Genomic DNA, 13,438 nt, shown 5'->3' with positions numbered 1-13,438 from the left:
AATCGTTTACTAACATCTACAAGAGCTGCAAGTTTAAACAAAATCGGTTGGAAAACAAAAAAGTTACAAAAGTCAGGTCGGCCGCCATCTTGTTTTTCTGAAATGTCATAATTTTTCCCTACTCGAATCCCACTTCTGAACATATCTCCCATACATTATTATATCATTTTCTATCTCTTTCTAGGAGAACAATTATGTCAATCAGTGAGTGAGTGGTAATTGAGCTATATATAGTATAATAACTAGTATTTTGCTCGCTGCTCGAGCTGCTAAAGCAGCTCTCGAGGTCTATAATGGCCATTTTGAATAATAAAAAATTTTGTATGAAAAAATAAATTCCGCCATTTTGATTTTTTTTTCCATCCAACGAGTAGACCTTCGGACCCTGATCATCTCTTGCCAAGAAACCACTCTTCCATCTGTCATACCCTCCGAGATGGACGCCGATGAAATTTGTATGGCGGCCATCTTTTTTTCGGAATTTTAAATTTTTTTTCCAATTTTTGGCAATTGGATGAGGTTTCGAATGACATTTGGTCGAGCACCTCCCACCTATCTTCGATACCTAAAGCGTGCCCTTCACCCGTCTCCGAAATCCTCAATCATCAGCTCCCTCCATATGTTACCCTAAAAGAATCTTTGTCTTCTATATGAAACCATAAGTGAAAAAAAAAAGTTTCATACAAAATTTTACAGGAGGAAATTTTTTGATAATCTCGGCCGCCATCTTGTTTTTTCAATTTTTTACACTTTTTCTAAAAATCGTTTGCTAATATCTTCAATTGTTGCAAGTTGTAACAAAATCGGTTGGAAAACAAAAAAGTTACAAAAGTCAGGTCGGCCGCCATCTTGTTTTTCTGAAATGTCATAATTTTTCCCTACTCGAATCCCACTTCTGAACATATCTCCCATACATTATTATATCATTTTCTATCTCTTTCTAGGAGAACAATTATGTCAATCAGTGAGTGAGTGGTAATTGAGCTATATATAGTATAACTAGTATTTTGCTCGCTGCTCGAGCTGCTAAAGCAGCTCTCGAGGTCTATAATGGCCATTTTGAACAATTTAAAAAAAGTCATACATTTTCTATGAAAAAAAAAATCCGCCATTTTGAATTTTTTTTCAAGTCATCAAATAGACCTTCGGATCCTGATCATCTCTTGCCAAGAAACCACTTTTCCATCTTTCATACCCTCCGAGATGGACGCCGATGAAATTTGTATGGCGGCCATCTTTTTTTCGGAATTTTGAATTTTTTTTCAAATTTTTGGCAATTGGATGACGTTTCGAATGACATTTGGTCGAGCACCTCCCACCTATCTTCAATACCTTGAGCGTGCCCTTCACCCGCCTCCGAAATCCTCAATCATCAGCTCCCTCCATATGTTGCCCTTAAGGAATCATTGTCTTCTATATGAAACCACAAGTGAAAAAAAAAAGTTTCATACAAAATTTTACAGGAGGAAATTTTTTGAAAATCTCGGCCGCCATCTTGTTTTTCCAATTTTTTTCACATTTTCTAAAAATTGTTTACTAATATCTTCAATTGTTGCAAGTTGTAACAAAATCGGTTGGAAAACAAAAAAGTTACAAAAGTCAGGTCGGCCGCCATCTTGTTTTTCTGAAATGTCATAATTTTTCCCTACTCGAATCCCACTTCTGAACATATCTCCCATACATTATTATATCATTTTCTGTCTCTTTCTAGGAGAACAATTATGTCAATCAGTGAGTGAGTGGTAATTGAGCTATATATAGTATAATAATATAACTAGTATTTTGCTCGCTGCTCGAGCTGCTAAAGCAGCTCTCGAGGTCTATAATGGCCATTTTGAATAATAAAATTTTTTGTATGAAAAAATAAATTCCGCCATTTTGAATTTTTTTTCAAATCATCGAATAGACCTTTGAATCCTGATCATCTTTTGCCAAGAAACCACTCTTCCATCTTTCGTACTCTCCGAGATGGACGCCGATGAAATTTGTATGGCGGCCATCTTTTTTTCGGAATTTTGAATTTTTTTTTAAATTTTTGGCAATTGGATGAGGTTTCGAATGACATTTGGTCGAGCACCTCCCACCTATCTTCGATACCTCGAGCGTGCCCTTCACCCGTCTCCGAAATCCTCAATCATCAGCTCCCTCCATATGTTGTCCTAAAGGAATCTTTGTCTTCTATATGAAAGTATTAGTGAAAAAAAAAAGTTTCATACAAAATTTTACAGGAGGGAATTTTTTGAAAATCTCGGCCGCCATCTTGTTTTTCCAATTTTTTTTACATTTTCTAAAAATCGTTTACTAACATCTACAAGAGCTGCAAGTTGTAACAAAATCGGTTGGAAAACAAAAAAGTTACAAAAGTCAGGTCGGCCGCCATCTTGTTTTTCTGAAATGTCATAATTTTTCCCTACTCGAATCCCACTTCTGAACATATCTCCCATACATTATAATATCATTTTCTGTCTCTTTCTAGGAGAACAATTATGTCAATGAGTCAGTCAGTGAGTGAGTGGTAATTGAGCTATATATAGTATAACTAGTATTTTGCTCGCTGCTCGAGCTGCTAAAGCAGCTCTCGAGGTCTATAATGGCCATTTAGAATAAATAAAAAAAGTTTTAAATTTTGTATGAAAAAATAAATTCCGCCATTTTGAATTTTTTTTCTATCCATCAAGTAGACCTTCGGACTCTGATCATCTCTTGCCAAGAAACCACTCTTCCATCTTTCATGCCCTCCGAGCTGGACGCGGATGAAATTTGTATGGCGGCCATCTTTTTTTCGGAATTTTAAATTTTTTTTCAAATTTTTGGCAATTGGATGAGGTTTCGAATGGCATTTGCTCGAGCACCTCCCACCTATCTTCAATACCTTAAGCGTGCCCTTCACCCGTCTCCGAAATCCTCAATCATCAGCTCCCTCCATGTGTTCCCCTAAAGAAATCTTTGTCTTCTATATGAAACCATAAGTGAAAAAAAAAAGTTTCATACAAAATTTTACAGGAGGAAATTTTTTGAAAATCTCGGCCGCCATCTTGTTTTTCCAATTTTTTTCACATTTTCTAAAAATTGTTTACTAATATCTTCAATTGTTGCAAGTTGTAACAAAATCGGTTGGAAAACAAAAAAGTTACAAAAGTCAGGTCGGCCGCCATCTTGTTTTTCTGAAATGTCATAATTTTTCCCTACTCGAATCCCACTTCTGAACATATCTCCCATACATTATTATATCATTTTCTATCTCTTTCTAGGAGAACAATTATGTCAATCAGTGAGTGAGTGGTAATTGAGCTATATATAGTATAACTAGTATTTTGCTCGCTGCTCGAGCTGCTAAAGCAGCTCTCGAGGTCTATAATCGCCATTTTGAATAATAAAAAATTTTGTATGAAAAAAAAAAATCCGCCATTTTGAATTTTTTTTCAATCCATCGAGTAGACCTTTGGATCCTGATCATCTCTTGCCAAAAAACCACTCTTCCATCTTTCATACCCTCCGAGATGGACGCCGATGAAATTTGTATGGCGGCCATCTTTTTTTTGGAATTTTGAATTTTTTTTCAAATTTTTGGCAATTGGATGGGGTTTCGAATGACATTTGGTCGAGCACCTCCCACCTATCTTCAATACCCTAAGCGTGCCCTTCACCCGTCTCCGAAATCCTCAATCATCAGCTCCCTCCATATGTTGCCCTAAAGGAATCTTTGTCTTCTATATGAAACCGTGATTGAAAAAAAAAAGTTTCATACAAAATTTTACAGGAGGAAATTTTTTGAAAATCTCGGCCGCCATCTTGTTTTTCCAATTTTTTTCACTTTTTCTAAAAATCGTTTACTAATATCTTCAATAGTTGCAAGTTGTAACAAAATCGGTTGGAAAACAAAAAAGTTACAAAAGTCAGGTCGGCCGCCATCTTGTTTTTCTGAAATGTCATAATTTTTCCCTAGTCGAATCCCACTTCTGAACATATCTCCCATACATTATTATATCATTTTCTATCTCTTTCTAGGAGAACAATTATGTCAATCAGTGAGTGAGTGGTAATTGAGCTATATATAGTATAACTAGTATTTTGCTCGCTGCTCGAGCTGCTAAAGCAGCTCTCGAGGTCTATAATCGCCATTTTGAATAATAAAAAATTTTGTATGAAAAAATAAATTCCGCCATTTTGAATTTTTTTTCAAGTCATCGAATAGACCTTTGGATCCTGATCATCTTTTGCCAAGAAACCACTCTTCCATCTTTCATACCCTCCGAGATGGACGCCGATGAAATTTGTATGGCGGCCATCTTTTTTTCACAATTTTGAATTTTTTTTCAAATTTTTGGCAATTGGATGAGGTTTCGAATGACATTTGGTCGAGCACCTCCCACCTATCTTCAATACCTCGAGCGTGCCCTTCACCCGTCTCCGAAATCCTCAATCATCAGCTCTCTCCATGTTTTTTTCAAAATGATTTCTTGTCTTTTATACGAAAGTATTAGTGAAAAAAAAAAGTTTCATACAAAATTTTACAGGAGGAAATTTTTTGAAAATCTCGGCCGCCATCTTGTTTTTCCAATTTTTTTCACTTTTTCTAAAAATCGTTTACTAATATCTTCAATAGTTGCAAGTTGTAACAAAATCGGTTGGAAAACAAAAAAGTTACAAAAGTCAGGTCGGCCGCCATCTTGTTTTTCTGAAATGTCATAATTTTTCCCTACTCGAATCCCACTTCTGAACATATCTCCCATACATTATTATATCATTTTCTATCTCTTTCTAGGAGAACAATTATGTCAATCAGTGAGTGAGTGGTAATTGAGCTATATATAGTATAATGTATAATTTTAGTTCTTATTTTAAAGGAGAACGCGCTTGAATAGAATAGAATACAATAGATATTTATTCAAGTAAACTTTTACAAGTGATTTTGAATCGTCAACTAGTTTAATTTACCACTGGTTCGGAATGCCGTTCCTACCGAGAAGAAACTCGGCGGTTGCTCTTTTCAAGAGATCAATCTCGGATAGAAGATGCCTATACAAGGCTTATTGTATTCCATAATTATTATTGTTATTAATACCTACCTATTAGGTTTTTCAAAATGGGTTTTTTAAATGGATCATAATAAAACTGTACCTATTTAATATTTAATCGAAAAATAAATATCTACTTACAATGTTAAGTATTTATTGATCGATGAAATCGTTAAATATTATGTAGTGTCAATTTGCTGTCTTAACCACAAGAAAAATCAGATAAAATTATTCTAAATCCCCCATTTCAGCCTTTTTTGCATTTATTTATTTTTCAATTTCTTTGCAATAAAGTCGGGCATGCAGTAAGCAGTGGCGTGCACAGAGTTTGAGGCCAGGGTAGGCATTAGTTGGTAGGAACCTGTTTACTGGCAGGTTATAATGAAAAATAAGCATTAAGCTATTCCAACTGGGGTAAGCAGTGCATTTATGCCTCTATGACCAGCACGCCACTGGCAGTAAGTACTTATTTAAGATTATTCCCAAATCAATAGACAGAAAGACATACAAAGTCGCGTACTAGCAAAATTATAAAACAAGGAACCCTTCCATTTTTATTATTTTGGTACAGAACCCTAAAAAGAAATCGAAGTTCTAACCTAGGCCCTTATTATAGCTTTTAAACTATCGTGAGTGATTTCCATTATACATATATAGTAGGTATATTTACACGGCTATACTCACGTATCCAGTCGACGTTAGCCCGACTAGTTTCGAACCCATCCGGGGTCCTTTATCAAGGGGGTCAGTTCGCACGCGCGTCTTAAACTTGACCCCGGATGGGTTCGAAACTAGTCGGGCTAACGTCGACTGGATATGTGAGTATACGCTGAGTTTGTTGTGGGCTCTTCTCAGACCTGGGCGCGTTTGGAACCCTCGTAGCTTTAGTTTTAAGTTTGCGTTATAATTATCACCACTATATCTTACAAATCTAACACCATACCAGACCATCAATAAGAGTAATTTATTACCTATTTTGAATAAATCATTTGACTTTGACTTTGACTATAGCCGTAGAAATATATTAGGCCCTTATGTTTGGAGATTTCATACTCTGTACAATAAGGTAGTTTCTACTTGCTCTTTGTATTTCATCATTCCAGTGATGCGAAGGTACTAATTAATGACTGTGACGACGATAAATGGAGTCAGTAAGTCTGCGTGGAAAAAACTGACTCAGAAAAGTTTACCTACACAGTAGTAGCTGCTACTTTGGTCGACTTATCGTCTGCCATTAGTGCCATGTCATCATTAGTCCGAGCATAACCAGTGCGACAATTGACTAATTTTTAGGGTTCCGTACCTCAGAAGGAAAAACGGAACCCTTATAGGATCCCTTTGTTGTCTGTCTGTCTGTCAAGAAACCTACAGGGTACTTACTTCCCGTTGACCTTGAATCATGCAGGTAGGTAGGTCTTATAGCAAACATGAGGGGAAAAATCTAAAAACTGTGAATTTGTGGTTACATTACAAGAAAACTATTAAAATGCCACCATGAGCTAATAATTAGTATTTTCAATTTTCGAAGTAAGATAACTACATAATATATCAAGTGGGGTATCATATTATGAAAGGTATTCACCTGTGCATTCTAATACAGATTTTTATTTATTTTTATGCATCATAGTTTTTGAATTATCGTGCAAAATGTCGAAAAAATACGACTGTAGTACGGAACACTCGTTGCGCGAGCCTGACTCGGACTTGGCTGGTTTTTTAATATTATACCAAAATCATTTTTAGTCTTGCCAAAAATTGTGGCGAAGTTCGTACCGCCTAACAGTCGATTCTTTTTCAAGATTTTTTTAAATTTTTCTCTCCGTAAGAACCATCCTCGTACTTCAAGGAATATTATAAAAAAAGAATAATTAGCGGTTCAGCTGTTCTCGAGATTTGCGATCAGCAACACATTCAGCGATTCATTTTTATATATATAGAGAAGATGAAGCTTTAGGATGCTGTATAATTGTACATTGTTTTTCCATCATTTGACTCATTTATGATTTTGTTGTTGTGATGACTTTGCGAAATGACACTATTTAGCTATTTTACTCGCACTTATTATAAAACTAGCTTATGCTCGCGATTTCGTCTGCGTGGACTACACGAATATCAAACCCCTATTTCACCCTCTTAGGGGTTGAATTTTCAAAAATGCTTTCTTAGCGGATGCCTACGTCATAATAGCTAAGTATCTGCATGCCAAATTTTAGCCCGATCTGTCCAGTAATTTGAGCTGCGCGTTGATAGATCAGTCAGTCAGTCAGTCAGTCACCTTTACCTTTTATATATTTAGGTAAGTTAATGCCCGCGACTCCGCCCACACGGACGTAGGTTTTTATAAATTCCCGTGGGAAATTCTCGATTTTCCGGTCAGTCTGCAGAAGTCTGCCAATCCGCACTTGGCCAGCGCGCGTGGTGGACTATAGCCAAACCCTTCTCATTCTGAGAGGAGACCCGTGCTCAGTAGTGAGCCGGCGATGGGTTGATCATGATGACATAGGTAAAAATGAATTCCTATGAATTATCACTCATTCGAATACTTCATGAATTTCCTTCCAAAAATTTCCTTCCTTTCCTTCCTTTTTGTCAACCCAAAAATAAAGTAAAATTAATACAATAATTATTATTGTAATCTGTTAGTGTATTGTCCTCATGGACCAAGAGCCCGCGAGGGCCAAACCTTCGTTATTTTATAAAAGCTAAAAGTTTCTCTGCGTATTGTCCCTAACACAGGGCGATCAGCGATTATAAAGTTTGGATCATACCTAGGTGTAAAAAATCTTACGTCAAAGTATATAGCGTTCCCTGTTTTCTCCTAAAGCTACCATGATCCTTCAAACTTCATAGTCGCTGATCGTCCTCCTTTTATTGCGGGCAATAAGCAGATAAATTACTTTCAGGTTTTATAAAACAACGAAGGTTTGGCACGCGCTGGCTCTCTCTAGGGAGGCTGTTGGTTATTTTCCTTAAGTCAATAGATGGTCAATAGCTGTATTAAAGGTTTTAATACATATTATCCTTTTTCTATTGGCCAGTGGGAAAACGGAAAAATATATTGACGTCAATGTGATAAGCTGTATAATGTGTTTATTACCTATTGTATAATAATATGTATAATACAAGCGACTGAAAGGTTCAATCACTCCGTCGATCTAACGGGACAAATTCCAATGACTTAGACTGGGGACACACGATGCGTTGCGGCGCCGCACCGCAATGATTTCATCGTATCAGCGGGCACACGAGCGGTGCGGCGCCGCAACGTTGTTATGTATCAGCGGCGCCGTAGCAGCGTTGGACAGTGTCCTTCCTTGTGACGCATAAATAACTGAGCGGTGCCGCTCCGACGTCGCAACGCATTCACCCCTTCCCGCCTCGTCTCGGTGATTGCAAGTCCGGTGCGGCGCCGGAGCGCATCGTGTGGCATGCCACAGATATGTCTATGTAAGACGACGCAGCGACACCGCTCTGGCGCTGCACCGCCGCCGCAACGCATCGTGTGCTCCCGCTCTGACATGCCACAGATATTTCTGATGACGCGACGCAGCGACACCGCTCCGGCGCCGCACGCGACACCGCTCCGGCGCCGCACGCGACACCGCTCCGGCGCCGCACCGCCGCCGCAACGCATCGTGTGCCCCCGCTCTGACATGCCACAGATATTTCTGATGACGCGACGCAGCGACACCGCTCCGGCGCCGCACGCGACACCGCTCCGGCGCCGCACGCGACACCGCTCCGGCGCCGCACCGCCGCCGCAACGCATCGTGTGCCCCCGCTCTGACATGCCACAGATATTTCTGATGACGCGACGCAGCGACACCGCTCCGGCGCCGCACGCGACACCGCTCCGGCGCCGCACCGCCGCCGCAACGCATCGTGTGCTCCCGCTCTGACATGCCACAGATATTTCTGATGACGCGACGCAGCGACACCGCTCCGGCGCCGCACGCGACACCGCTCCGGCGCCGCACCGCCGCCGCAACGCATCGTGTGCCCCCGCTCTGACATGCCACAGATATTTCTGATGACGCGACGCAGCGACACCGCTCCGGCGCCGCACGCGACACCGCTCCGGCGCCGCACCGCCGCCGCAACGCATCGTGTGCTCCCGCTCTGACATGCCACAGATATTTCTGATGACGCGACGCAGCGACACCGCTCCGGCGCCGCACGCGACACCGCTCCGGCGCCGCACCGCCGCCGCAACGCATCGTGTGCCCCCGCTCTGACATGCCACAGATATTTCTGATGACGCGACGCAGCGACACCGCTCCGGCGCCGCACGCGACACCGCTCCGGCGCCGCACCGCCGCCGCAACGCATCGTGTGCTCCCGCTCTGACATGCCACAGATATTTCTGATGACGCGACGCAGCGACACCGCTCCGGCGCCGCACGCGACACCGCTCCGGCGCCGCACCGCCGCGCCGCCGCAACGCATCGTGTGCCCCCGCTCTGTGCACTGTGCAGTAACGAGGACACCGGCAAGGACTTGTTTACCATAATAACAGCATAAGGAGGTAAGTTGGCTGCTTTATATTTTATTATTTTTTTATTTTATTATTTATTATTATTTTTTATAACAAAGAGGTTTTAATTTATACTAGTCTAGATTTTTACCTTTATGTCTGCTATAAGACCTACCTAACCTGCCAAATTTCATGATTCTAAATGAATGGGAAGTAGGTACCCTGTAGGTTTCTTGACAGACCGACAGACAGACAGACAGACAGACAACAAAGTTATTCTATAGGGGTTCCGTTTTTCCTTTTGAGGTACGGAAGCCTAAAAAAAATTTACACTCCTTTTTGGACAGAAGTGTGTGATAAAAGTCGCGGCTAGTTATGAAAGTGTAAAAATTATTAATCCTCTGATTCAGCAGTGTTTCCCATAAAAGGTTACAATAGTTAACCACAATAATTACCAAATACAATTATACATTCTATTGCATTACTCTATGACGCATACAAAATCGCGCCACATACCTATATCACGTAGCTAACCTATGTTTTTTATTGGGCCAAAGCAAATAAATGTATGCAATTTTTAAAATAACTAGCGATCTGCCCCGGCTTCTCACGGGTACAATATAGGTACTAATAGGGTACAATCATTGGGTACAATATAGGTGCCAATGTGGTTATTTTGTTATGTTACAAAAGAAAAAGACGGCATTTTTGATGAATGCCGCGTGTCGGCCTGAATTCTTCCGACATCTTAACAATTATTGCCATATTTCAACAAATTAGCAACCTTGTGTTGGAGGAAGGAAGGAAAAGCAACTAATGTGAACCACATCAAAATCCGTTGCGTAGTTTAAAAGATCTAAGCGTAGGTAGGTATTTTCTATTGATTGAATCACACGTTTCAAATTCAACTTTATTGCGAATATGGGTAAACAGTGCAGATATTACAAAACAAAAAGGTACAGCCAAATTCTGCCTATTAGCATGTAATATCTTATTGTTTGTGTATGTTTTGAAATTTTTTGTCTGTCTATCTGTCTGTCCTAAATCTATTTTAACGGGACTTTCACAGACAAGTAGAGGATTAATCACGGAGTAAAATAAGCTACTTTTTTAATCGACTTTCAAAAAAGGAGGAGTTCTGTTTTCTACCTATATACCTACACCGAAATTTATATTGAATTATTATGTGGAAATCTCCGAGACTTCTGAACCGTTATGAGTAATTTTTTTTACCGTTAGAGAAACTTTGCTACATTTGTCACAAAAAATTTGGATCCCAACTCCGCAATCCTGATGCTGTACGGGACCTGACCACAAAAATTGATGGGATTTAGAAACTGTCGGTTATAAATTGATACTGGAGGTACCTAACAAGTAAAGACTTTTTGAATTCGAGTGCCCAACTCCTCAGCCCTGATGCTGTAAGAAATTGCATTCTTAAATCGTAGTGATGCCACGGGATTTTTAAAGAATCATGCGTTTACATTTTTTTACGAAATTTGGTACTGAGATATTTTGCATCCTGGGGACGAGCTACTACGGAATACGAATAGGCTACTTTTTGTCAAAAGTCAAAAGTTCCTACGGGATTTTTAAAAACCTAAATCCACGCTGGCGAAGCCGTGGGTGGGGATCAGCTAGTAATATGTACTTATATAGATGATATTAAATCAGCTTAAGTAGGTACTACGTATCAGCCAATTTTGCACTTCAGAGTTTATCAACGCAGATAATTCAGTAGGACGTTACATACATACTGTCACATAATAAGTAAAGGATGGTTTACTATCGATCAGTAGAAATAGAGCTGTTGATGACTCTACACGTATCAATATACTGTCGTGCAGATACACATATTATGAAGATAAACAGCGTAGTACAAAGAAAAGCGCTCTACTATTACTAGTAGCATGCACGCTACGCAGTCGCGGCGCGGGGCGCGATGTAAACAAACAACTTTGGATATCGTAGTATGAATAACGCGAATCCAGCGCTCGCCGCCCATTCTGTCGCGAACCGTCGGCCGCTCCGCACGCTGCCATGATCGACTACGCGCGCCAAAACATGTGTGACTACTACGTGCCCACACCGCAAACGGCGTCAGCGCCGCTCGACGCCTTCAGCGTCCTGAAGAAGGGCAACGCCAGCTTCACCTACGGGAACCTGTACGACTCCTACAACATGTGCTCGGACCCCGAGGCGGAGACCAACAGCGTGTACTACAACTTGATAAACTTTCGCGAGTACCGCCACGACACCGACGGCTGGAAGAGCAAGGCGGTGGACGACTGGAACTGCGACGACTCCGTCTCGTGGGTCTACGAGTGTGCCATTTCACACGGCTTCAGCGAACTGGATGTGCCGTTCCACAATTTCAGACTCCCGGGCCACGAGCTGAGGAACAAGAGACATATGGAGATCGTGGAACTGGTGGTGCATCCTCACGTCGATCCGCAGACCTCGACGAGGATAGCCAACACGATCTACGACCGGCTGCAGTGCCGTCTGAACGAGGACATGCGATCGCAGTCAGTGTTGAGATACGCGGAGAGTGCTCCCTATGCCCAAAGCCATGAACAGACGATACTAACGGATTTGACCTATTGCACTGATAGAAACAGAGGGTATTACGCTTCGGATTACAAGACGAATGATATCAGTTTAATGAACGCCGCAGACTCCAGCGACGATCACGAGGACGCGTTCCGTATCGACGCCGCCTCACCGGCTTGCTCCTACGGCAGCGATGGAAGCAAATCTGGAGACGAGGATGATAAGAAGAAACCGTTCAAAAGGCCTCCGGGCCGACCGAAAGGATCCGTCAAGAAAGACAAACGTCCACGAAGCGTTTCCGTCCCACAGTTCCTGCGAGATCTTTTGTTGGATGAAAGATTTTGTCCGTCAATAATCAAATGGGAGGATATTTCACAAGGAAAGTTTAGGTGAGTTTGACTTGTTATTTACCGTTATTTAAATTCTTTCTGCATTTAGATTTACTTATACAGAGTTAGCGAAGTCGTGATTACTCCATTTGTCAGTTGCATCTTGTGTTCTCGCCAGCGATACATAATTTATCACGTCTAAGGCACGTGGAACATTGCATGCCGTCAATTTTACAGCTAAACAGTTGATGAGCGTTAATACGTTTTAACGTTTAAAGGCTTTTCTATTTCTGTTCCATTGTCTTATAAAAGTACCTCCTACAATGTATGTATAAGTGACTGCTAACAACATAGATGCAGTTCTATAATATGGCACTTTGACAAAAATACATAATATTATAATATCCTTTAACTTTGAAATACATAAACCACATTTGAGAGAACTGATTTTCAAATACTTCGGTTTCAAAAACAATTCATATGACTCTATAGAGAATTACAATGTCAGTGCTGAATTGTAATTCACGATAAACATTAATTAAAAATAATTGATCCAATCACGAACTGTTAACATGTTCTGAGTAAAATCTGAAAAAGCAGCAAATAGGTATAAATGAGAGGAGTCAGTAATTTCGTTCTTGAAATAAAGAAACACGTATTCTTTTCGGTCAAGTGATATTCTTATAGGAAAAACTTTCAGATGATATTTTAATCTTTCAATACCGGATATCATGAAACCAAATATTTTAGGATATTTAAACTCAAATTTATTAAATATTATTGTTACATGTTCTTTTAAATAGTTTATAAATATTATACCATTGTTGTTTGGTGATAACGAGGGTTCCGAACGCGCCTTTGTCTGAAAAGAAGCCCACAACATATATTAACTGAGCAATATTTTTGTTACCACCTCACAATATTACAATATATCTATGTAGGTAGATACTTTACTTATATTATACTAAAGCTATGAATCCTTGGTAGACGCTAAATGCACATGTTTATTAATTTTATTTTATGGTTAGTGATTCTTGACACGTTTTGATCTGCGAAGTGTTAAA

The 13,438-nt window shown here is 40.2% G+C and overlaps 1 protein-coding gene across 1 annotated transcript in view; it reads left to right on the top strand.

Annotated features, from left to right (window-relative positions):
- The first annotated feature begins 11,301 nt into the window (after nt 1-11,301).
- Nucleotides 11,302-13,438, top strand: part of LOC117987487 (retroviral integration site protein Fli-1 homolog) — a 47,168-nt gene continuing 45,031 nt past the window's right edge. Inside the window, exon 1 of the mRNA XM_034974511.2 lies at nt 11,302-12,434. Coding sequence (XP_034830402.1) covers nt 11,533-12,434 — 902 coding nt within the window. The 5' untranslated portion in view covers nt 11,302-11,532. The remainder of the gene's footprint in view (nt 12,435-13,438) is intronic.

The sequence above is a fragment of the Maniola hyperantus genome, chromosome 13 (genome assembly GCF_902806685.2).
Source record: "Maniola hyperantus chromosome 13, iAphHyp1.2, whole genome shotgun sequence".
Lineage (NCBI taxonomy): Eukaryota > Metazoa > Arthropoda > Insecta > Lepidoptera > Nymphalidae > Maniola > Maniola hyperantus.
Note: the sequence above shows the minus strand (reverse complement) of the source record. Positions and strands in the feature narration are given on the sequence as shown.